At 39.0% G+C, this 22696-nt stretch overlaps 1 protein-coding gene across 1 annotated transcript in view; it reads left to right on the top strand.

The window, feature by feature from the left end:
- Nucleotides 1-8472: 8472 nt before the first annotated feature.
- Nucleotides 8473-22696, top strand: part of ITGA2 (integrin subunit alpha 2) — a 96835-nt gene continuing 82611 nt past the window's right edge. The window contains exon 1 of the mRNA XM_079143479.1: nucleotides 8473-8665. Within this exon, the coding sequence (XP_078999605.1) occupies nucleotides 8596-8665 (70 nt within the window). The 5' untranslated portion in view covers nucleotides 8473-8595. The remainder of the gene's footprint in view (nucleotides 8666-22696) is intronic.

Below are 22696 nucleotides of genomic sequence, written 5' to 3'. Positions count from 1 at the left end.
TCATTTTCTCTCTTACCCTGCAGGGAGACACTCTATTTGCTTAATAAATTCCCTTATGTGAAGAAAAAAAGAAGAAAAAAACAGTCATTATTGAAATCTTTTTATCTATTTATTTTTTTTTAATTAATTAATTTTTTTTTTTTGATACCAAGGATTGAACCCAGGGGCATGTAACCACTGAGTCACATCCCCAGCCCTTTCTGTATTTTATCTAGAGACAGGTTCTTGCTGAGTTCCTTAGGGTCTCACCGATTTGCTGAGGCTGGCTTTGAACTCACCAGCCTCCTGCCTCAGCTTCCCAAGTTGCTGGGATTACAGGCATGCACAGTGGTGCCTGGCTACTATTAAAATCTTATACTAAAAAAGTAAGTGCATGTACACAGAAAGAGAGAGAGAGAGAATGGAAGTACAGAATGCAAAGGCTTGTGTGAGGGCTGAAGTTAGATTTTGCCATTTATATAATGTGAACTTGGGCAGTTAGCGAGGGAGAAGATACAGAATGGAAAAGAACAGAAACAAAATTGTAAGGAAATATAATGGGAAAATTTCTGAGTCAGACTCAGAAGCTGAGCTGAGGGTTAGGAGGAAACCATGTTTCTTGGAATGATATAGTAATTTTATGTAAATTCTTTTTGACCTTGCTGTATGTACCCTGAATGAGCGTGGGCCTGGGCTGGGAGCTGCTATGGGTAAATCTCACTGGACTGTGTGCACACATCAGGGCATAGCAAGCCTTCTTAGGACACCCCTCTACCAGAACCTGAGTCTGTGGGAGAGCACCAGCCTCCTCATTTTAAGGAAAACTCACAAGCAGACCTGGGACCATGAAGTCTGATGTCATCACAAATTATGGATGTTTGGGGACCACAGCCTTTTAGTGGTAGAGATAGGCATGAGCCAACAGAAGCCAACAGCAGCCAAGACTGATCTTTGAGCACAGGAAGAAATAGTTCAGAGTATGATGACCCAAGACACGTTAGTGGGAACAATAAAAGGAGGACATTGGCGCATTTGCCCAAATGGGTCCTCGTTTATATGCAGAGACTGTAAATATTCAGTTTACAAAGGTATGAAAGTCACTGTCTGTGGGATTATGCCATGGGCCACAACAAAATAATAAACTGTTTCCATAGCTTACTATGTGAAAACTTCCCCTCAATTGTAAGCCTTAAAACATCTTCATTTACCTGCAGATCTAGAGTATTCAGATGGCACAAGCTACTTTCCATACAATTGTGATTTTTATAATGATTCATAATGAATCTAAAGAAAAATGTGCCCGGATGTTCTCTCACTCCACTGGATGGCACAAACAGATCAAACTTCCACATTCACTCATCATGTGCAACACATGATTTCAACTAGAGCAAGACTTTAAAGACAGTGTTTGGTAATAAGATTTCAAAGTCATCAAAGACAGCCGAGAATAAACACTTCCAGTTTTCACCTTGGTGCTTAGCCTATAAATATGAACACAGGAGATGCTAAATAAATAGATAAGTGAACGAATATGTTACAAAGTGATTATTGCAAGATTCTCAACTTAATCCAAGTGAAGGATCTTGGTAGAAATTATAAGAATTTTTGAGAGATAAAAAGTCTGGAAGAGAATTATGCAGGAAACCTGGAGATAAATATTAAGCCATGAAATAAGCCAAAGTTTGTGACTCAAGAAGAGCTGTTGCTTTTCATAGTAAAGGCATAGAACAGAAAAGATTTACATGTTGATTAAAGATTAAAATTCCTGGCAGAACTGAAGTTCAGGATCTTTTGAGGTTCTCCCAGTCTAACTGAGCTCATTCTTTTGATGTGTAAACATATCTCACTTGTCTGCCAGTCAAATAAATGCTAATGGGAATATTGGCTCCATTTGACTTTTTGATGTTAAACATTTGAAATGCGTTTCCATCTGAAAGAACAGATTCCAATCTAAATGGTAGCATCAAAATTACTTCAAACAAAACAAGAGTTAATGTCACCCGTGAGATGCACTAAAAGTTAAGTAGCAAAATGGCTGGGGGAGAAGTCTTGGCTTCAGAAAAGAATTCAAATTACCTGCAGAATCAAAGATTATATATTCTCAGGAGAGGATTTTAAGGCAAAAAAAAAAAAAAAAAAAAAAATCTTGAGTGGTTTTATGAGTGTGTCAAACTGAAAAAGACCCTGTCCTGAGTTAAAATTAGGTCTTACAGAATCCAGAGATAGACCATGGAAAAGTAAAGGCACTTGCAGGGTGAAGTTATAAGGTAATGGAAATGATGAGAAGTCGAAGAGGAAGTCATTCTACAGAACGGAGCAGATAGGCTGAGAGGCAAAGCCAAGAATTCACACAGTCCTAAGAGGAGTGCAAAGTAGTTTTGCTCTTGTCTTTTTGTGAGTATCCACAAGTGTCCAAGTCCAGTGTTTAGAGGTGCCAGTTATCATGAAACTTCGTGACTGTTGAACCATTCCCCGGAGCAGGGAATGAGTTGGGTAAGAAATATAAGAAATGAAATAAGGGGACTAAAGAAGAACAAGCAGAAATCGATGAAGTGGGACTGTTTTCAAAACAATGATTTATTCACTGCTCCTGACATCTTTTCATTTCCTCTTTAGGTACCTTGAACAAAAATTTCTTCATAATTGTTCAACTCAAAATTCTTTGACTTAGGCTAGTTGAAGTAAGATTGATTTTTTTCTTCCCCTTGAATTAATCTCTAGCTGAAACATCCAAGTTTTCCAGAGAAAACCACCACAAGCAGCCTTGATTCATCATTTGACAAATTTCTTGAAAAAAGAAATCTAAAGTACATATGGGAACAATGTTTCTCTTGCATTGAGTTTTTCTATGTTCTAAGTGATGAACTTCTTAACTTCTTCTTTTCTCAGGTCCATCTTAAATGAAGACACTAGGCATTAGCTGAATATATGTATTGATTTGTAGAACAGTTATTGGTTACCAGCTCAGTGTCAGGTCTTGTTTTAGGAGCTGTAAGTTAAAGAAGTTAATGAGACATGTTCACTGCCCTTAAAGATAGCCCACAGCAGAGTACTGTCTTAAAGATAGTAGCCTGTTGTCACTAGATTAAGATGAAAAGAGAAGCTCTTTGGAGGGTGCAGGGACATATCATGGAATTAAAAGTAGGAAAGGAAGCTTGATCTCCCACATAACTGGAAATAGAAAATAGAAGAGACAAAGACCTAAAACAATTCAATCTCTCTTTCTCACCCTGACCTCAGTTTCTTGGTCTCTCATCTCCTTATCTCTATATACTATGAATAACTGCAGATTGACTTCTTCCATACTCATTAAAGTAAAGTGTTGCCCCAGGAGAAAACAAATTCTTAGCCCATGTGGTCAGCAAAGACTCTACAATTTCCTGAATACAATTCCTTAGAAGAAAGAACTGATAGATTCAATCTGGATCAGGTGTCAGCAGGAGGTGAGGTTATGTGACTCAACAACTACCAGAGATGTGTTGTAGGGGACTCTGAGAAAGCCCCATGGGTAGACCTGGCATATTTCTTGACACATCTGCCACACACCAAAGACATAAGAACAGTCAACCCCAGTGGAGCTAGAATAGAAGTATGAATGAAATTTATAGATGGGGGACATAGAATTATGTTTTTGTTTGTCCTTTGTTTTTAACTGGAAGCATCTCTTTTTCTTTGGGACATTTTATGATTCAGCCAGTGCCTGGAGACCCGTGGGTGAATGAGGCTCAGTGAATTCTGAGCTTTGCTCAATCATGTCTAACATTCATTAAAAAATATTTCAGGAGTCACTGGTTACTTCATTTCTAGTTTCCAGGACTTCCATAGAATTTCACATTCCCTATCCTTTTTAGGTCTAAGGAGAAATATGAAACTGTTAGGAAATCCTTTCAAAATAGTAACAATTTAATAGGAATTTATTATTTACCAGACTCATGATACCAATAAGGTGTCAGAGATTCGGTACTAAGGTGAGAAGGTGGACAATGCAAATATAACTAAATTCATCATACCATAATACATTAAAAAGAAAGATTATTTTGGGGAACAAAAGTCAGGGGAACCAAGAGGCTGGGAAAATAATATATGATTTAACTAGAGCCCTAAAGTAGAATTTGAAGAAATGAAGTACAAGAAGAAGACACTGTAAATTAAAAAAAAAAAAAAAAGCTAAGGAATTAGCAAAGAAAAGTGGGAGAGTGGGCCAGTGAATAGATGAATTGGGCCTTGCAATGGTTTGGATGGGAGGTGTCCCCCAAACGCTCAAGTGTGAGACAATGCAAGAAAGTTCAGAGGAGAAGTGATTGGGTTGTGAGAGTCTTAACACAATCAGTGAATTAATTCCCTGATAGGGATTAATTGAATGGTAACTGAAGTGGGAGGGTGTGGCCAGAGGAGGTGGGAATTGGGGGCATGGTCACGAGGTGTATATTTGTATCTGACATGCAGGGACCTCTCTCTCTGATTCCCGATCATCGCGTGAGTTGCTTTCCTCCGTCATGATGTTCTGCCTCACCTGGAGCCCTAAGGAATGGAGCCGGTCTTCTATGGACTGAGACCTCTGAAACTGAGAGCCCTCAGATGAACCCTTCCTCCTGTACAGTTGCTCTGGTCAGATCTTTCAGTCGCAGCAGAGAAAACCTGATTAAAACAGGCCAAAACGTTGTATGCCAGAGGAAAACGTTGACAGAGACTGCAGAGGTAGGTCAGGGCTCCGCTGGGATCTTAAGTGCTAAGATGCTTGAATTGATCCTAGAGACAGTCAAAGATTTCCAGCAGATCAATCCTGCATTTTAGAAAGAAAATTGTGATGAGGTACAAAGGGAAGACTGGAGATGGGAGAGGAAGAAGCATAGAAAGATTATATAACTCTATTCTTCCCTATCCCCCTCATTGTGAATTAGCATCTGCAGGAGGAGAAGGGGTATGGCGGAAGGAAGGATAGTAGAGTGAAACAGACATTACCTCATGTACATACAGGACTGCATGACTGATGTGACCCTACAATATATGTCAGAAAAATGAGAGATTACACTCCGTTTATGTATGATCTATCAAAATGTATAAATGCATTCTACTGTCATGTACAACAAATTAGAACAAATAAAATAAATAAGTAAAAGATTATGTAGAATGTCATTCTGAACTATTGAAAGAGAACAGAAAAAGGAAGGTGGCTCAGAGAGCCATGGCAGGGGGGAAGGACAGTGTGGTGGCGGGTGGCCTGATGATGGCCCTAGGTAGGAAAGCAGAGGTTTCTTGTTTAGTGATTATGATATGGGAATGGAATAAGCAAAGACCAGCAGGACATGAACATAAAGGAGATCAGAAGGGAATGCTGGGAACAACTTACCTGAAGCAATCCCCTAACAAAATTCCTGCCTGGAGTTAAGAAAAGGAAAAGACTGTTCCATGCCTGAGTGCTTTTGGAGTATGTCTCAAGACCCTTTCAAGTGGCCAGTGATGTCAAAATTATTTTCATAACAATATTGAGACATTATTTGCTTTTTTCACTGAGCAGACATTTGCCCTGAGGATTCAAGCACAATGAGGGGTACTGGGAATCATACTTATGGTGCTGGGCACCTAGACAAAAGTGAGGGTGGTCAGTAGGATAATAACTTTTGATACACAAAGTAGGAAAAGTCATTGACATGGTTTCGATTCCACATTGTAGCTAGTGTTTTAGCAACAAACAATAATATTAGAGGCTCATCCACATTGTTCCCTGTTTTTCCAAGTACTTATCTTTGTGACTCCATATTAATCTTTATAATTTGAGCAAAATTACATATCACAACAGAGTAAAGGCCAAAGCATTATGAAAATCAAAGTGTCTATTTGTAAGCCAGATAGTAGAAACATTGACAAAAAAAATGCAGAAAAAATGACACTCTTTTCATGGATTATTTTATTTTAGGAAATAAAGTTTTTATATACAGTATGATATTTATGTTAATGTACAATGGGCTCATTGTTATTTAAAATCAATTAAAAATAAATATCTGAAAAAGATCCGTTTTATTATCTCACAGGGCAAACAGAAATAATCCACAGAAGCAACTATTCTTTAATTATTTGAAGAGTCTAATGCATCACTGTGACCAAAGTACCTGACAATCACAACTTAGAGAAGGCGAAGTTTATTTTGGTTCATGGCAACGAGGTTCAGTCCATGGTGGGCTGAATCCATTGCTCTGGGACCAAGAAAAGGCAGAGCATCATGGCACAATGGTGTGGTAGAGAAGCACTGCTCCACTCTTGGCCACCAGGAAGCAGGAGTTAGGAAAAGGGACACAGGGAGGATGACCCTTCCAGGGCCCTCACTTCGTGACCCACCTTTTCCAGCCATGTCCCACCTGCCTATAGTTAACACCTAATCAACCCATTCAAATCAGAATGGACTGGTTAGGTCACAGCTCTCATAATCTAACCATTGCACTTCTGAATATTTCTGCATTAACACAGGAACTTTCTGGGAACACCTCATATCCAAACCATAACACCTACTTTAGCCTTCTTTACTTCTTGCACAGAATATGGTGTAAAACTCAACTGTACCTAGGCAGGATAGCTCCAAGGGTGTGTGAGGCAGGGGTTCACAAACTGTTTTGTCTCAGGGACTCTTTCTGCTCTTTAAATTTGTGGGAGGCAGGAATTTGTTCTTTAGTTTCTAAGACTTATGCTTGCTATGGAAAAATACAGCTCTTGATCTATTTTGTACCTCATGGCAGTATAAGGTGAATATGTCCCATTCTGAGATCAAAAATAAAGAAGGGATCATTTTGCTTTCCAGCACCCAGACACAAAGAACATTAAAGGAACCATCCTGCCTCCCAAACAAGAGTCTGTTCCAAACACTTACTCACATTTCAGTGAGTCAGAAGGAAACAGACAGATATTCATCTCCCTGAAACCTGGCTGACTTCCCACAAGACGTCTGTGAGGAGCAGAGATTGTGTGTCAGGGGCCACCTAAGAGCTCTCAGGTGGTAGCTGGCATCTTACTAAGTAAATGAGTAGCATTGACAGGCCAGAAAAAAAATGCCTTCTCTGACTGTCAGGATTAGTAAGTAGAATTAGTAAGTGACAGATAAGAAAACAGGAAAGGACCTGAGGTTATGTATTTTTGGTTCAATGGTGTTGAATTAATATTTGTGATCGTAAGCAGCAGCGTCTGATGTATATAGGTTTAATACTATAATAATTCAAGACTTCATCCCCATCTATGATTTTTTTTTTTAATTTAAAAAGCATTTGCTTTTTCTCAAATGATTAAGTCCTTCCTACCTGGAACCACTTTGCTTCTAGTGGTAGTATCCCATTCTGCTCATAGTAGTGCCCCATAAAGATTTGAATAGTGTTAATAAAAATGATTAGGCAAATAACTCTAATTTATGAGAACACTTGGTTACTTCAAAAAATGTAGTTACTGGAAGAATTGTTTTCAGCAGCGTGCTGGGAATATGTGGGTGAACTTTTAGGGAAAAAAATGAGATTTAGAGATAAAAAGTGAATACTCTATTTCTTAGGTTTGTAAGTGAAATATCTCAGATATAGAATGTTCTCTTTCCAGATCTGAGACTGAAAGAATGGAAGAAAATGATCATGGTGTAACATGAAAGAAGAGGAAGAGTCATGAGTTCATATATGGGTTCTCACCCTTCCTGTTTGTCTTGAAATAAATCATTTAACTCAGTAATCAATTCAGCTCTTTATTATCTCGGGAGAAATACATGATGATATTCTCTCTCTCCCTCCCTCCCTCCCTCTCTCTCTCTCTCTCTCTCTCTCTCTCTCTCTCTCTCTCTCTCACACACACACACACACACACACACACACACACACACACACACACACACATGCACACACACGCACACACACGCAAAACCCCTTTATGGCGCTCCAGTTGCAGGTCTAACTTAAATAGCACCTCGGATAATCATAACTTGAGGGCAGATCTTTCCTGATGAGTTAGTTTCTAACCTGGTCATTCCGCGCTTATTTTCGTCCTGTTCTCCACCCACGTGAGAAAGACAGAAACGGACGCACCGCTCAGCCCGTAGTAACTGTGGGTGAACTGTAGGTGTAGGACTCGGGCTTCCCCCTGACAAGACTGAGAGCGACAAGGGCTGCAGAGGGTCTGGCATGGTCCTGGGGATCTGGGAGGGTTCTGTGGGCTGACCAGTTGTCAGGGGGCGGGGTAGTGCCAGGACTGGCGCTCTTCAGTCGGATGTGCAGAGCCAGTCTTGTCCCGGGCAGAAAAAGGCTGCCAGGCGCGTGGTCCCCTTTCCCGGTTCCAGGATGACGAGGCTGGGCGGATGTAAGGGAATCAAGGTGCGGTTCTGGGGGCGTGGAGACGCCGAGGTGCAGCCCGCGGGGCCCAGGGGCTGGGACTTGGCGGGGCGTGGCAGGGGCAGATCCGGTGTTTGCCAAAGCGGGAGGGGCGGACAGGGGCGGGTCCTTACGCTGCAGGAGCTGCCAGGCCACTTTTCCCTGCTCCTACCCAGGCAAGTAGAGAAGCCCTCCGGACAGCTTCTGCAGTCTCCGGGTTCTAGTATCCCTCTGTCAGGGTTCTCTGCAAACCCAGAGCCTCTACAGTCCCCAGAGCAGATCCAGGATGGGACCAGGACAGGCAGGGGGCGCCCCTCTGCTGCTACCGCTGCGCCTGGTGTTAGCGCTCACTCAAGGTAAGTCTGGAGTTCGCGGATCTGCTGCAGGACACCCGCACGGGTGCTGGCGGTGTGAGGGAGGGATTACGTGGGGCTAGGGAGTTAGCAGCGTGAGTCTGTGCTTTGATTCCACGTGGATCCGGGCTCCCAGCCATTTGGAGAAGTTTGGAGAGATGTACCCTTGTCCCACTTCACCCTCACAATTGTGGGTCTCAAGTTCGCATGAGACATATTTCATCCTGTCACGCACCTCCCTGACCACTTGGGTTCGGGGCACACCACACACACACACACACACACACACACACACACACACACACACACACACACACGAACTGGGGATTTGTGGGTGGTCCTAAGACTGCGCGTCCTGCAGCCTAACTTCCGCTGTCAATCAGGTACCACACCTGCCCAGCACCAGGGGAATACGGAATACAGTGCAGAGCAGCAGCCAGGAGCTCCTGAACTGCTATTAACTCTGCAGAGGACTAAAATGCTTAGTTTTCAATCCAAGAGGGTGTAAATTTATGCCCCCATTTCTAACTTCAGAACTCAGTGCTGGTGTTTATTTCCATAGAAGACACAGAAAAACCGTGTGCCTCTTAAACCCTTGGCAGAGGGGAATTCTTCCTTCCCTTCTGCCTTCCTCTCATTGTTGTAACATCGTCAGTGCAAAGAATGTAAACTTGGGCCAGTTTCTTCCACTTTCTTATCTTGGGCCCCACAAAGCATGAATAAGCAGGAGCAGAAGCTCCAATTTCAATGGGACCACTCATGACCCTGACTTCTTTTACACTAAGTGAGGGAATGAAGGGATGGGTGCTGAGCCTCTGTGAGACCAAGGGGAATACTTTGTCCTGACTTCTTTCCAGAGCCTAGTGTGTGCCTAAGTATAAGAACTGTAGTTTGCTTGCGGGGAGAAGGAGTCATAATTGTATCTTGTAGTTTGAAAAATACAAAACAAAGAAATGTGGTCTCTGATTTTCAAGAGTTTTCACAAAGAAGGTAAATATTTCCTTAACTATTATCTAATGCTGACCTTCTGCCAGTCCTGTATTTTATGGTGGAAGAAACTTAGTCCAACAAAGTTATATGCCACACTGAAAAGTGGTCCCTGGAACACTACAGCCTTCTGAGGAGTTAATAGAAATATGAAAGGCTGGGGAGATAGCTCAGCTGGTAGAGTGCTTGCCTAGCAAGCACAAGGCCCTGGGTTCGATCCCCAGCACAGCAAAAAAAAAAAAAAAAAAAAAAAAAAAAAAAATGAACCAAAGCTTTACATCTCTCTTCAATTACCAGTATTAAAAGAAGCTAAGGAAACATAACATCATTTTCTAATCTTTGAAATGTCGAGACTTGTTCTGTAAAGCATAGTGAAAAACTATAGAGGAATGTGTTGCTGCAAGGCATAGAGTCAGGAACAGAGCTTCTCACCTGCTCTAATAAGGACAACTCAACATAAGCAGGCAAGCAGAGGTGATTTAAAACGACATCTGTTAAAATATTCTGTGTATTTGTTCCCTCCTCCTGCTCCAGTTATTTGAGTATTCAAGGAACAAGCTTTTTTGGGATTTGAAATAATTATAATAAGGCTTTGTCGTTTGTAATATCAATTGAGATTCTTAGGAAAGTAGCATCATTTTTGTTACTTTGGGTATCTGAGGTTAACATAAATAATTGAAATCTCTTGGCCAGTTAAAATTTTTATGGCATTGACTTCTATATATAATAGGGTGATGAGTATTCTTCATCATTAAACATACCATGCATGTGCAACTGTGTAATATAAACTCAAAGTTAAAATTCCATAGATATGTATATATCTATTCATCTTACATTGTCTCCAGCACACACAAACCACTTTAGTAATGTATGACCTGAGAATCCTTAGATTCCAGTCTGCTTCCATAAACCTGCTCACAAATGCTTAAAGAAAGTTGTATTATGTATTAATCATAGTTAAGTTCTGTATTTATCATTTTGGGTTGTTCACAGACAGGTTGAGGATAGAAGAGAGATCCCAGGAGGCCTAGATAATCTGAAAACCAAACAAAGTCCTTAGAGGAAAAGTAACTATAACATTATAAAGTGAGTGAAGTTATATTCCACAGAGTGTTAACAGCCCATTTCTTCCACCTGGATGCTAGATCACATTTTATTGCCTCTGGTGGGGTCTGAGCAGTTTGCTCTCTCTAATGTAGATCTTTAAATTCTCTCACAAATGTAACTTCCTTTCAGTCTGTAAATATTCTAATTTCTTTCATAGTAAAAAAAAAAAGTCTCTCTTCCTCTTCCTCTTTCTTCTTCCCCTTCTCCCCCTCCTCCTCCTCTCTCTCTCCTTCTTCCTCTCCTTCTCCTTCTCCTTCTTCTCCTTGTCCTTCTTGCCTTACTGGAGATGGAACAATTCAGGGCCTCATGCATGCTAGGCAAGTGCACTATCACTGACTTATATCCCTAGTTCTTTATTTCAATTTACTTTAAGACAGGGTCTCACTAGATTGCCCAGGCAAACTAGAACTAGAACTCAAAACTCTCCTACCTCAGCCTTCTGAGTAGTTGGGATTACAAGCATGCACCCCTGCACTCAGCTTCCGTTTAAGATTTAATTTCCTCCTGATACACCCTCTACCTCCCTGGCTTCTGTTCTCTTGTTTTTCTTCTAATTTCCTGTACTCTACCTTTGTCTCCTGCAGAGAGACTCATCAGTTTGGCCCTTATCTGGGTGGTGTTTGCAGAGTTCCACCCAGAATCCTCCTCCTCATTGTACTGCTTCTCTCTGAACAAACTCTCTGCCCAAGTCAAGATCTCCAACTGCACTCCTCGCCTAAGTTCTAGATTAGTGTTTCCATGAGCTTCCCAATTTTACAGTCCAGATGTCCTGTACACATGCCAGACTCAGCATTGCTTAAACTGAATTCAGCACCTGTCCTCCAATGTTCTCCTGTTTTGTCTACTAAGGTTTAATGGCAGTATTGCCTTTCAAACAGGGACCCCAGGAATTTGTCCTCATGTTTTCAATCTCACAATCAACCTTGAGATTCTGTTGGTTCTTCCACCAATCCATCCACCTTCTGCCACCACACAGTTCAGGTCTTCGTCTTGTTGTATCCGGACAACTGGAGCTTTTAAACTCAGTTTCTTATTTGCTTACTTGTTCCTCCGGTTCCTTCTCCTCATTGTCACCAATGCTATCTTTCTAAAACACTCATCTGTGTCCAATCACTCCACACTTGGTGGCTCCCCCTCTGACACAGGGTAAAGTCCAAAGTTTTTGGCATGTCATTAAAAGTCCTTCACCATCTGACTGCAGCCTACCTATCCAACATTTCATCCATTCTTTTCTGCACAAAAACACACACTGACATACACACTACATACAGGTACACACACACATATATTCCCAAGCCTTAGAAATACACGGTAAATGGTATGTACCATTGTGTGTTCTGACACACCTGATTCATCCAAGTTTGGTGTTAGAAAAGTATTCATGGATTAGGGCTCAAGATTCTATATTTAAAACCCATTACTCATGTATTGCTGATGTACAGTCATATTTGGAAATGACTGCATACATATCACTGCCCTCCCCCATTTCCTAACAAATTAAAATTCCAGTGTTACCTATACCACCTGTGAGTTAGCCACCAAGACCGGTAGATTTCGACACCAAGAGTCCATGACTACGTCACTTTAAATGAACTCATTCTAAAACAGATGATGACTGTTCCCTGTCTTCATGTGCTAACAGTCTTGAGCATATTAAAAGGAAGAAGCTTTTTAACATAAAGAAATGATCTTCTAATGATGGAATTTTAGATATCCAGCAAAATAAAGACAAATGAGCAGTTAGTATGTAAAAAATAAAGAATTTCAGGGGAAATATTTGAGTACGAAAGTCACCTAACATCATGCAAATATTATCACCAAAGCCACAAGCTTTAGCCTTGACTGCCAGCCCTATTCAGCTCAGGATATTATGAAAAGATTCAGCACAGCACAAAAGAAGAGGAACTTTGTAGGTTGATAACTTTGATCAAGGTATGGAGAGTCTTTGTCATCTTTCTTCCAGTTGTCATGGTGATGAGTGATTTTCCAGGAAGAACACACAGAAGAATGGCCCTCTGGAGAGAAAAATCCTAATATCACAAATTCTGAGCCAATAGATTCTGTGTATGTCGTGATTCCTATGCCCCTTCTGATGATCCACAGTGGCTGAACTCCATAAATCTAATATTTGATCATATCTTTATGATGCACTTACTTTATCAGAAGCAGTGTGATAGGCTCAGTGTCAAATCAGAGCAAATCTGAAACATGGTGCAGAGAGGTTGCAATCTATTTGGAAACATATCCAAATATGGGGAAAGGAAATTGTCTCAGCCCTGAAAGAGGCCTAACCAATTTCTGTTCCTATCATCCTCCTTTATAGTAAAAGTTCAATTATCTACTACCACCTTCTTCTGCCCAACTAGAAGACACAGAAGAGATGGTGGGTGACTGCCTTCAGCCAGTCTGGTGGCACGACGCCACCCACCATCTGATGCAGACATTGGCCTATCATGCTATATTGGTTAATGAGATATGGGGGCTGGAATCTGCTATAAGACTTTTGGGAAATTTTTTTTCATTTATAAGAGAGACAGACATTGGTTAAGAAACATATTGCCAGGTGTGGATATGAAGTTCAGAGCAGCTGTTTTACAAATGATGATGTCTGCTAGCTTTAAAGATAAAGACAACGTACTGTGGGTAGCCTCGTGAAGAGAAAGAGAAAAAGAGTCCCTGATTTTGTCTTTGAACTTCTAAATTATTTAAATTTAAGACAAACTTTCTCTTCAATGTCTTCATTTTTTTATATCACTTAAAAGTTATTTTAATACAACTTAAGTTGCAACACAGTAGACATTTTTGCATATAATTAATAAGTGATGAAGAACTAAACGTTCAGTTTAGAGGATGGAGAAATATCACTGTGATACACTGGTGTGTCAAGCCTCTGGAGTCTTATGGGGGAGAAAAGGCTTATTAGGATTTAAATCTGCTTTGAAGGACCTTGGCAATCATGGAGTCCAATGCTTTATCACGTAAAATGCCTGCAAGTGATCCTAGAGTAATCTAACTAGCAGCAGGATCCAGTCTTCTGGTTCTTGGGTCAGACGCTTAGGTTCTTAAATGGGAAAATGTCTCCATGAAAGCAGAAGGTTTTTATGCCCAGAACTGGGTGGCTCAAGGCATTCAGTGAGAATGAGACCTGAAAGGTAAACAGCCACCAGGCCATGAGGCCTTGAAACCATGGAGAATAACCCGAGTTTTACCCTCAGGACAATGGGGAGGTTTTGAAGGGCCTTGAGCCGGGGAGTGGCAAGATCAGATTTGCTGCTGGGGCAGATCAGTCCGGTGGCAGGGAGGAGGGTAGAGGGATCAGGGCATACAGAAGGCACCAAGACCATTTAGGAAAGAACTGGTTTGGGGAGATGAGAGATGTTGGTGGTAAAATCTCAGATAGCAGAAGTAGGGAACCAGTGTAGGGGACCTATTTGAAAGGTGTTAAGGAAGAAGTATAGACAGGACTTGGTGACACGAAGCAGATGCTTAAGTCCCTGATGTAGAAATATCAATTAATGTAGTGCAATGTATTGAAGGAAGAATTGCTGGAGGAGAGAATGTGGGAGGAAAAAGATGATCAGGTTTGTCTGCACATGTTAAGACATCCAGGTGTACACATTTAATTAGAAGTTAGTTATATGTAGAGGTGTTAGGAGCAGACAAAAGAGTGATAGGAGGATAGAGATTTAAGGATCATCCATTTCTAGAGAATACTTAAAGACATGGCATTAATAAGATGAGTCAAATGAAGAGACTAGTCCAGGTCTCTGACCACAAATCAGGAACTATGTTAGAAGGTCAGGGTGAGAAAAAAGAGGTGAAAAAGGAGAGGGAAGAAAGAGCTGGAGGCGTAGAAAGAGGCTGCAGGAAGTGGGTACTGCAGAAGTATTTAGAGAAAGAAGTTTGTCAACAGGGTCTTCACAGAAGCCAAGTCTGGACAAGAGCAATCTCTGTGGAGTGCAAAAAGTAGCAACCAGAATGGAGTGGGCAAATGGAAGAAGGAAATGTAGACTTTGTCAGAAAATTTGGTAGTAAAAGGGAGAAAGGATTAATGAGAGGGAAGAGATGGGAGAAGCTACTTTTAAACAACTAAATAAACACACATGGAGAGACTTGCATCAAAATTATAAAAGATATTTTTAAATGTCTATGCTTATCGTACTACATCATATACTGGTAGTTGTTTAAAATTACACGGAGGCATCTATAGGTGGCAGAGGGCCATTATGCAAGAGAAACAGGGCAGGTGGGGCACCTTCAATACCTATGGAAAGAATATTACCAGAAAAAGGAGTGTGAGAAAGATGGGTGGCCAGAAACAACAGCTCTGGCAAAAAGAAGGCCCTGACTAGAGGCAAAGTAGGTTCTGGCATATAAACTAGAGAGGTCATGTCGAACGATGAGAGAAAGGTAATGCTGATTCCAGTATGCTAAGAGGAAATGGAAGCACCATGAGAAAACAAAGAAAACTTAGGGCTCTTAGTTGGACTGCGGATGTAGCTCAGTGTAGAGCACTTGCCTAGCATGCTGAAGACTCTGGGTTCCACCCCCACCCCAAACAGAAGAGTGATGGGAAGAGGTACCTCCCACACTCTAGTGTGGCTGCTTGTATATTATTCTGTATATTTTGAGGAATATTTTTGTTTCTTTTAGGACATGCTTCTCACATAACAGTAGATGCACCTAATATGCTGCTTTTAGGGTGTGTGACATAGAGCCACACTCCAATTCTGATGTCAGGATTAATATCAGTACTTGGGTCAGATTTCAAAAAAAAAAAAAAAAGAAAAGAAAAGAAAAGAAAAGAAAAAGTTCTTTTAGAGATATAGATTTATATTTCTCTAGTTAATCTTTTAATGACTTGTTTTTATCTACCATAATGAAGACGCCCTAAATAATCTTTTCAGTTATCGGTCTCATATATCACAGAGAGTTTGTGTTGGCTTGGGAAGGGGTTATGAGTAAAATAGTAAAGACCTTTATTCTGTGTAACTCTTGGCCTTTTCAAAGAATTTAAAAACAATGTCACTTAATCATATAAATTAGAAAAAAAAGAATGTCTATTCTTAATTTTGTCACAGTTCTAATTAGTTCAAAATGCTTGTATTCAAGTGTTCTATGCCTGATGATTCTTGTATATGTAAATTACATTTACTAACCACTACAAATTTAAGCAACATATGTTGCTAATGTTTCAACTCCACAGAATATTGGAACTGTTAATAATTTTCCAATATATTTCACTTCCTTTGAGAGACTTGTCTCTTCTGTTGTACAAATAGTCAATAGAAACTGTATAATTTTGTCAGGAAAGACTCGGGCATTATTCTATGTTCTAAAAGGGTGACCACAATTCTTCCTTTTATTAGTTTAAAGTGACTAGAGACAGTTTTTCCTACAGAAGCCATACATAACTCCAGATCACTGAAAGGCTTTCTGTATAAAAATGAGGTTAATGTTTAAACAGAGCAATGGAAATAAAAGAGTGTTAGACACTGTATTGTCAGTGATAGAGATTATTTCATCGTGTTTTGAAAAGCAGGAGCAAAGCTATTGCATGGATTGGGCGCCTTGAACATTGGCAGTTGTCATTCTCCCTGATTCAATTGAAGGTGGCCTTTGTTTGTCTTTGTGCAGGCCTGATCGCATTTCCATGGATACCATGTAGAAATGCAGACTGAACACAAACCAGCTCCTGGTCAGCTCGGTTGGACAACTCTATTCCAAATTGTTTATCAGTTATGTTCAGTTCCTTTAACCAAACAGCTTCCTGGATGCTTGCTGGAAGATAAAACTTTTTGCATTTTATAACCCTTTCTAAATCATATTCTGAATACTGGTGCATAAAACAGATATTTTACAAAAATTCACTTACCTTTCTATGTACTTGTTAACATTGTTCCCTGAGTGGTGAAAAAGGAAAAACTTAGCCCAGAAAACTGGAATACTTTTATGTGATCTTTATTTTTCTTTCAACATAAAAATGTAATAAATGGTCCTGATAAAAAATATAATGCACAACTGGATATGATTAAGTCATTTATACAAATGTCATGGTAATTAAGAAATTTTATCATTTATAGTGTTTACTTTTTGCCCCCCACATAACCATACTTTATATACTGGTGTCATTATTTGTTATATTTTCTTATGATTAATGAGGTTCCACTGTGTTATGCCTCAAGTGAACCCATTTTAAGAATACCATCCGACAATAGCTTGTGTCCACGTTCTCTTACTCTGAATACTCTAGCTTACAACTCCCATTGTGGACATCAGTTAAACCTCAATTTCATTGAGGTTTATGTACACCAGAAAGCATACCTACCCCACTAATCCAAATTAAGATGGACCGGTTCCTAGCAGTGGTCACATTCTACTTTAATAACCTGGTTTTATTACTGTAGACCTCAGGCACTATGAGGACAAATTCATATCTTCTTCATCCAGGCAAAGTGCTCTTGGTACTGTTGTTCTGAATGAATGATGAATGAATGAGCCATAAATGACAGCTACTGTAACACAGGATTAAAGGCACAATCTCTGAATGAGTGCCAAACTGAAAAATTTCTAGTGCTTTCCAATCAGCATATGCAAAAATCACTGTTTGCAAGTTTATTTGGACTTTTTAAAATATTCCTTTAGTTGATAAGTCAATTTTCCTTTCTTTGATAGAGTTTGTTTACTTTTAACGCATTTGTCCTTGTCTTAAAATGTCTAGCTAGCTCTATTGATGACTTGCAAGATTAATGAAAGTATTAGAATAATACAGAGATAACTTTTTCTTAAACACCCCTTTCCTAATCTCTTTTTCTGTTCTCATAAGGCAGCACCATTACTTATATTCAGATTGCTTCTTTCTGTCACTGAATGCTTTCTGTAAGATCATGTCTGCCTATTTATCATTGTATTCCCAGAGTCTAGCATACAATAAATACTCAGAAAATCATGGGTTTAAATAAAAGAAAGAGAAAAATAGAATTTAGATAAAATTTGGAAATTTTCATTGTAAAATGTAACGTACAGAGAAATGCATAAAGAGTGAGTGTACAGCATATCAGGGTTTGGATTTGATTTTGTCCCACTTAAAATTAATGTTTGCTTTTATTATTTCATATAATAAAATGGCAGAAGACACAAGACTCCTGGATCAGGGACACAGGTCTTTATTACTCATGACACAGCAAACAATGTAATCTGGAGCATATTTGTGTTTGTCACAAAGGGACAGCACAGAGGGCCCAGATGGATGCCAACATACACAGTAGATTTCATTAGTTACATTGCAGGAAAGGAACACTGAGCTTGGTGGGCTGGCTGTTTTATAGCAAGCAGTTAACAAGCCTCCTCTTTTTTCTCACAGGGAGACATTACCTCATCCCTCAAGTTGGCTTAGCAGAACTCTGAGAAGTTGAATGGCAGAGTGACAGGAGGCTAGGGAGGGAGCTCAGTGGCAAAGCCCTTATCTAGCATGCGTGAGACCCTGGGTTCAATCCCCAGTACTGAAAAGAAAGAAAGAAAGAAAGAGAGAGAGAGAGAGAGAGAAAGGAAGGAAGGAAGGAAGGAAGGAAGGAAGGAAGGAAGGAAGGAAGGAAGGAAGGAAGGAAGGAAGGAAGGAAGGAAGGGAGGGAGGGAAAGAGGAAGGAAGGAAGGAAGGAAGGAAGGAAGGAAGGAAGGAAGGAAGGAAGGAAGGAAGGAAGGGAGGGAGGGAGGGAGGGAGGGAGGGAGGGAGGGAGGGAGGGAGGGAGAGAGGAAGAGAGAGAGAGAGAGAGAAAGAGAGAGAAAGAAAGAAAGAAAGAAAGAAAGAAAGAAAGAAAGAAAGAGAGAGAAAGAAAGAAAGAAAACAGTGATCAGTTTTGCATCTTCTACATACTCAGCAGAAGTGTGGGTACGTAACATACACACAAAGGAGTGTCTTCCACCACAGCTTACAAGTTGTGATTTTTAAAAAATTGTGTAACCACAACTCAGGGAAAAAAAAAATGACAGAACCCAAAAAGTCGTCTACCTAATTTTTCCCATGAACAAACCACTCTCTCCTTACCTTTTTGGCAATCATTTCTTTGCTGTTATTTTCACTTGGTCTAGGTAAGTATACATCTTTTAAACTCTGGTGCTCGATTTTGTTAGGTTTTAAACCCACACACTCACACATACACACAAAGTACATATTATTCTGTGTGCCTGACTTGTTAACATTGTGCTGTTGCAGGTAGATGAAGCTCCTTTGTATCTGCTACTTTACAGTATTCTGTTGTATGAATATACAATAGAATTTATTTCTCCATTCATTCTAGTGGATGGATATTTGAGAAGTGACCATTATAAGTTATTATGAATAGTCTTGCTACGAGTTTTTTTGTAATTATCTTTGGTAAACCTGAGTACACATTTCAACTGGGATATAGCTAGGAGTTCAATTGCTAGGCCACAGGCAAAAAAATATTCATTCTTAGTAAGTTCTGACAAGTTCCCAAATGCTTGCACTACTTTAGTCCCATCAGCTGTGTATAGGCAGTCCTATTGCTCCAGTTTTCCCCTACCTTAGGTAATGTAGGAGTTTTAAAATTCAGTCATTTTGGTGTGAGTGTGATAGCATCTCATGATAATTATAATTAGCATTTTTGAGTGCTAATATACTTTGGCACATTTTCATGTGTATTAGGCCTCCAGATTTCCTTTTCTGTGGAATACCTTTTGTAGCCAGACACAAATGAATACAAGAGTCCAATAGGTTCCCTGCCTCTGTTGATTTACAGTGGTAGTTTTCTCCATGTTTTGAACATGAACCAGTTATGCATGTTGCAAACACATCCTCTCATTCGGAGGATTTCAGTCTTTAATGATGCATATTGATACAATTCTTAATGTTAATGTATTCAAATTTATCAAGTTTTTATTTTAAATATTATGTTCAAGAAATAGTTACCTAACTCAAGGCCATAAAGATTTTCTCCTCTATCACCAAAAACATTGCATTTTAGTTAGACTTGTATTTTCCCATAACTGATTTTTGATAATGAAATGAGGTAAGAGTCAAACATCTTATATTCTATAGAGAGCCAATTAACACAATATATTGAAAAAAAATCATTCATTCTTCAGTGCTAAATCAAGTGTCATATATACTTTGATCTGTTTCTATCTTCTCTGGTCTGTTCCACTATCACTCTGTATTAATTACAGTGGATTCAGTAGGTTTGTAATAAATTCTGTTATCTGATAGAACAATTTTCCCATTCTTTCCCCTTCAAAAGTGTCTTGTCCTTTGCATTTTAATATAAATTTTGGGATAAGTTTGTTAATATCCGCGATTTTAAAAAATTCAAAATGTTTAAAAATTTTAATAGCATTGACTATAAATTAATGGGAGAATTGACATACTTAGAATATTAAGTATTTCTATCCATCAATCTGATACATCTTTCCATTTACTTAAGTCTTTAATTTTTTTCAGTGACAATTTATAGTTTTCTGTGCAGAAAACTCAAATAGCAGAGTTGTTAGATTTATTTCTAGGATGTGATACTTTTTGAAGTTACTAAACAATGACTCTTAACTTTTCTAAATAAAATTTAGTTGCTGGTACTTTGAAATGCAAGTTTTTGTATGATTATTTTACATATAACAGTCTTGCTAATCTTATTTAGCCTAATGTTTTTTTAATCCTTGAATTTTCTATCTACATTATTATATCATCTGTGAATTAGCAGAGCGTTGTTTCTTTGATCCCCAACTTTTTACGTTTTATTACCTTTTCTTGCTACATTGAACCACAGAGGGTACCAGTATCGTGTAGAATACTGTATTGAAAAGGTGTGGGGTGCAGTGGCACATGCCTGTAATCCCAGTGGTTCAGGAGGCTGAGGCAGGAGAATTGAGAGTTCAAAGCCAGCCTCAGTAACTCAGTGAGGCCCTAAGTAACTCAGTGAGACCCTGTCTCTAAATAAAATACAAAAAACAGCTGGGGATATGGCTCAGGGATCGAATGCCCTGGCTTCAATCCCTGGTACCAAAAAGAAAAAAAAAAAAAAAAAAAAAAAGATAATAGTAGGCATCCTTATCATGTTTACAATCTTTAGTGAAAAGACTTCCACATTTCACTACAACATATGGTGTTTGTGGTGGGCTGTTCATAGATACTTTTTTATCACATAGTTTTTCTTTCTTGTTAGTTTTCCAAGAGAATTTTTTAAGTGACAGTTGAACATTGACATTTATAACTATTTCCTGAATCTATTGATGAGCGTATAAATTTTCTCCTTTAATTTATTAGTATAGAAAATTACATTGATTTTCAGATGTGAATACAACCTTGTGTTCATGTGATGCATCCAGCTTGATCAAAGCTTTTGATAGGTTGCTGGATTTTGATTAGAATTCTTATATTCATGTTTATGGTGAATTAACTTATAATTATCTTTTCTATTGTCTGTTTTGGGGTTACTTTTCACATATGTTGTCTTTTCTTCCCCGGTGGCTGCTCATCTTTGCTGGACATTAGATTAGAAAATACTATTTGAGAAAATAATTTGAAGTGTTGGACAATCTCTCTTAAGGAAAATGTTTCATTTGCTTCTACTGAAGCAACCTTCTGGAAATGCTAGTCATTCTCCTATCAGTTTCCCACAGTTTTAGGTTGGATACTTTATAGGCTACCTGGACATTGCCCTCAAGGGCTGTTTACTTCTGGTTTACTTGTTGTCTGAAGGGCTGTGGTTTGTGTATAGACTTTAATCATGAGCTGCTTTATCAGGTATCCACTTTCAGATAAGTCCTAGGCTTCAATTTTTCATACCTGCTTGAGGATTGGAAAATTCCTTTTCCCCACCCCTCACCAAGGCAAAAAGTAATCCAACAGCCTGAGTCTCTTCTTTGAATTTCTTTCTTCTCCCGTTTTAGGAAGGGCCCTTAAATGTACTTTTTACATTTCTTCAGCAAATTTTTCAGCAGTTTTCAGTGAGATAATTGGTTCAAACAACTAACCCCTTTATGACCAAAAGAAAAAATGAAAAAAGCATTTTAAGGGATCCCTTTTAAAAAGCAAATGTTGATTTTTAACTTTCCAAATTCCCTACATACCACATACTATCTATTGATGTGACATGTTAACTGATGGGAAAGTAGGGTTTTTATTGTTGTTGTTTGCAATTCTTTTTTGTTGTTGTTGTTAAGTACTGGGGATCTAACCCAGGGACACTTAACAACTGATCAACATCCCCAGCCCTTTCCGTTTTTCATTTTGAGACAGGGTCTCGCTAAGTTGCTGAGGGCCTCCCTAAGTTGCTGAGACTGGTCTTGAACCTACCATCCTCCTATATCTTAACCTACCAAGCCACTGGAATTATAGGTGGGCACCACTGTAACCAACTAAAATGATGTTCATATTGATCAGTATTGTAAAATTTTAATTTTATAGTATAAAATGTTTTTACTTAACAAAAATTTTAATTTATGTATTCCATTGGTCCTTTTTAGTCATACATGACCAATAGAATTCATTTTGACATAATTATAAAAGCATATAATTTGTTCTAATTCAGTTCCCCTTGTTTCCCCTTCCCTTTCATCCTCTCACCCCCTTCCTTTCCTTTATTGATCTTTCTGCCATTCACTTATTTTTTATAATTTTTTATGTTGACAAATTTCATTTTGATTCACTGTACACAAGTAGGGTACAACTTTTCATTTCTTCACCTTTAATTTTGTCAATCTGTATATTTGCTTATATTAATCATTCTCTTTTCTTTAACTGGAAAGTAAAAGTATCTATTGAAATAATACATTTGATTAATAATTTCAGTTTATAGAAGTTATTCTTTATACCATGTCTATAGAAAAATGATACATACTAAGATTTATCTGAACAAAAATATATTTATTTCTTTTATTTCTTTTGATGTATGAATGTAAACTTTTCTTAGATATTCACTATTTGCA

Source organism: Sciurus vulgaris, assembly GCF_902686455.1.
Source record: "Sciurus vulgaris genome assembly, chromosome: 6".
NCBI lineage: Eukaryota > Metazoa > Chordata > Mammalia > Rodentia > Sciuridae > Sciurus > Sciurus vulgaris.
The sequence above is the reverse complement of the archived record's forward strand: the minus strand, read 5'-3'. Positions and strand labels throughout refer to the sequence as shown.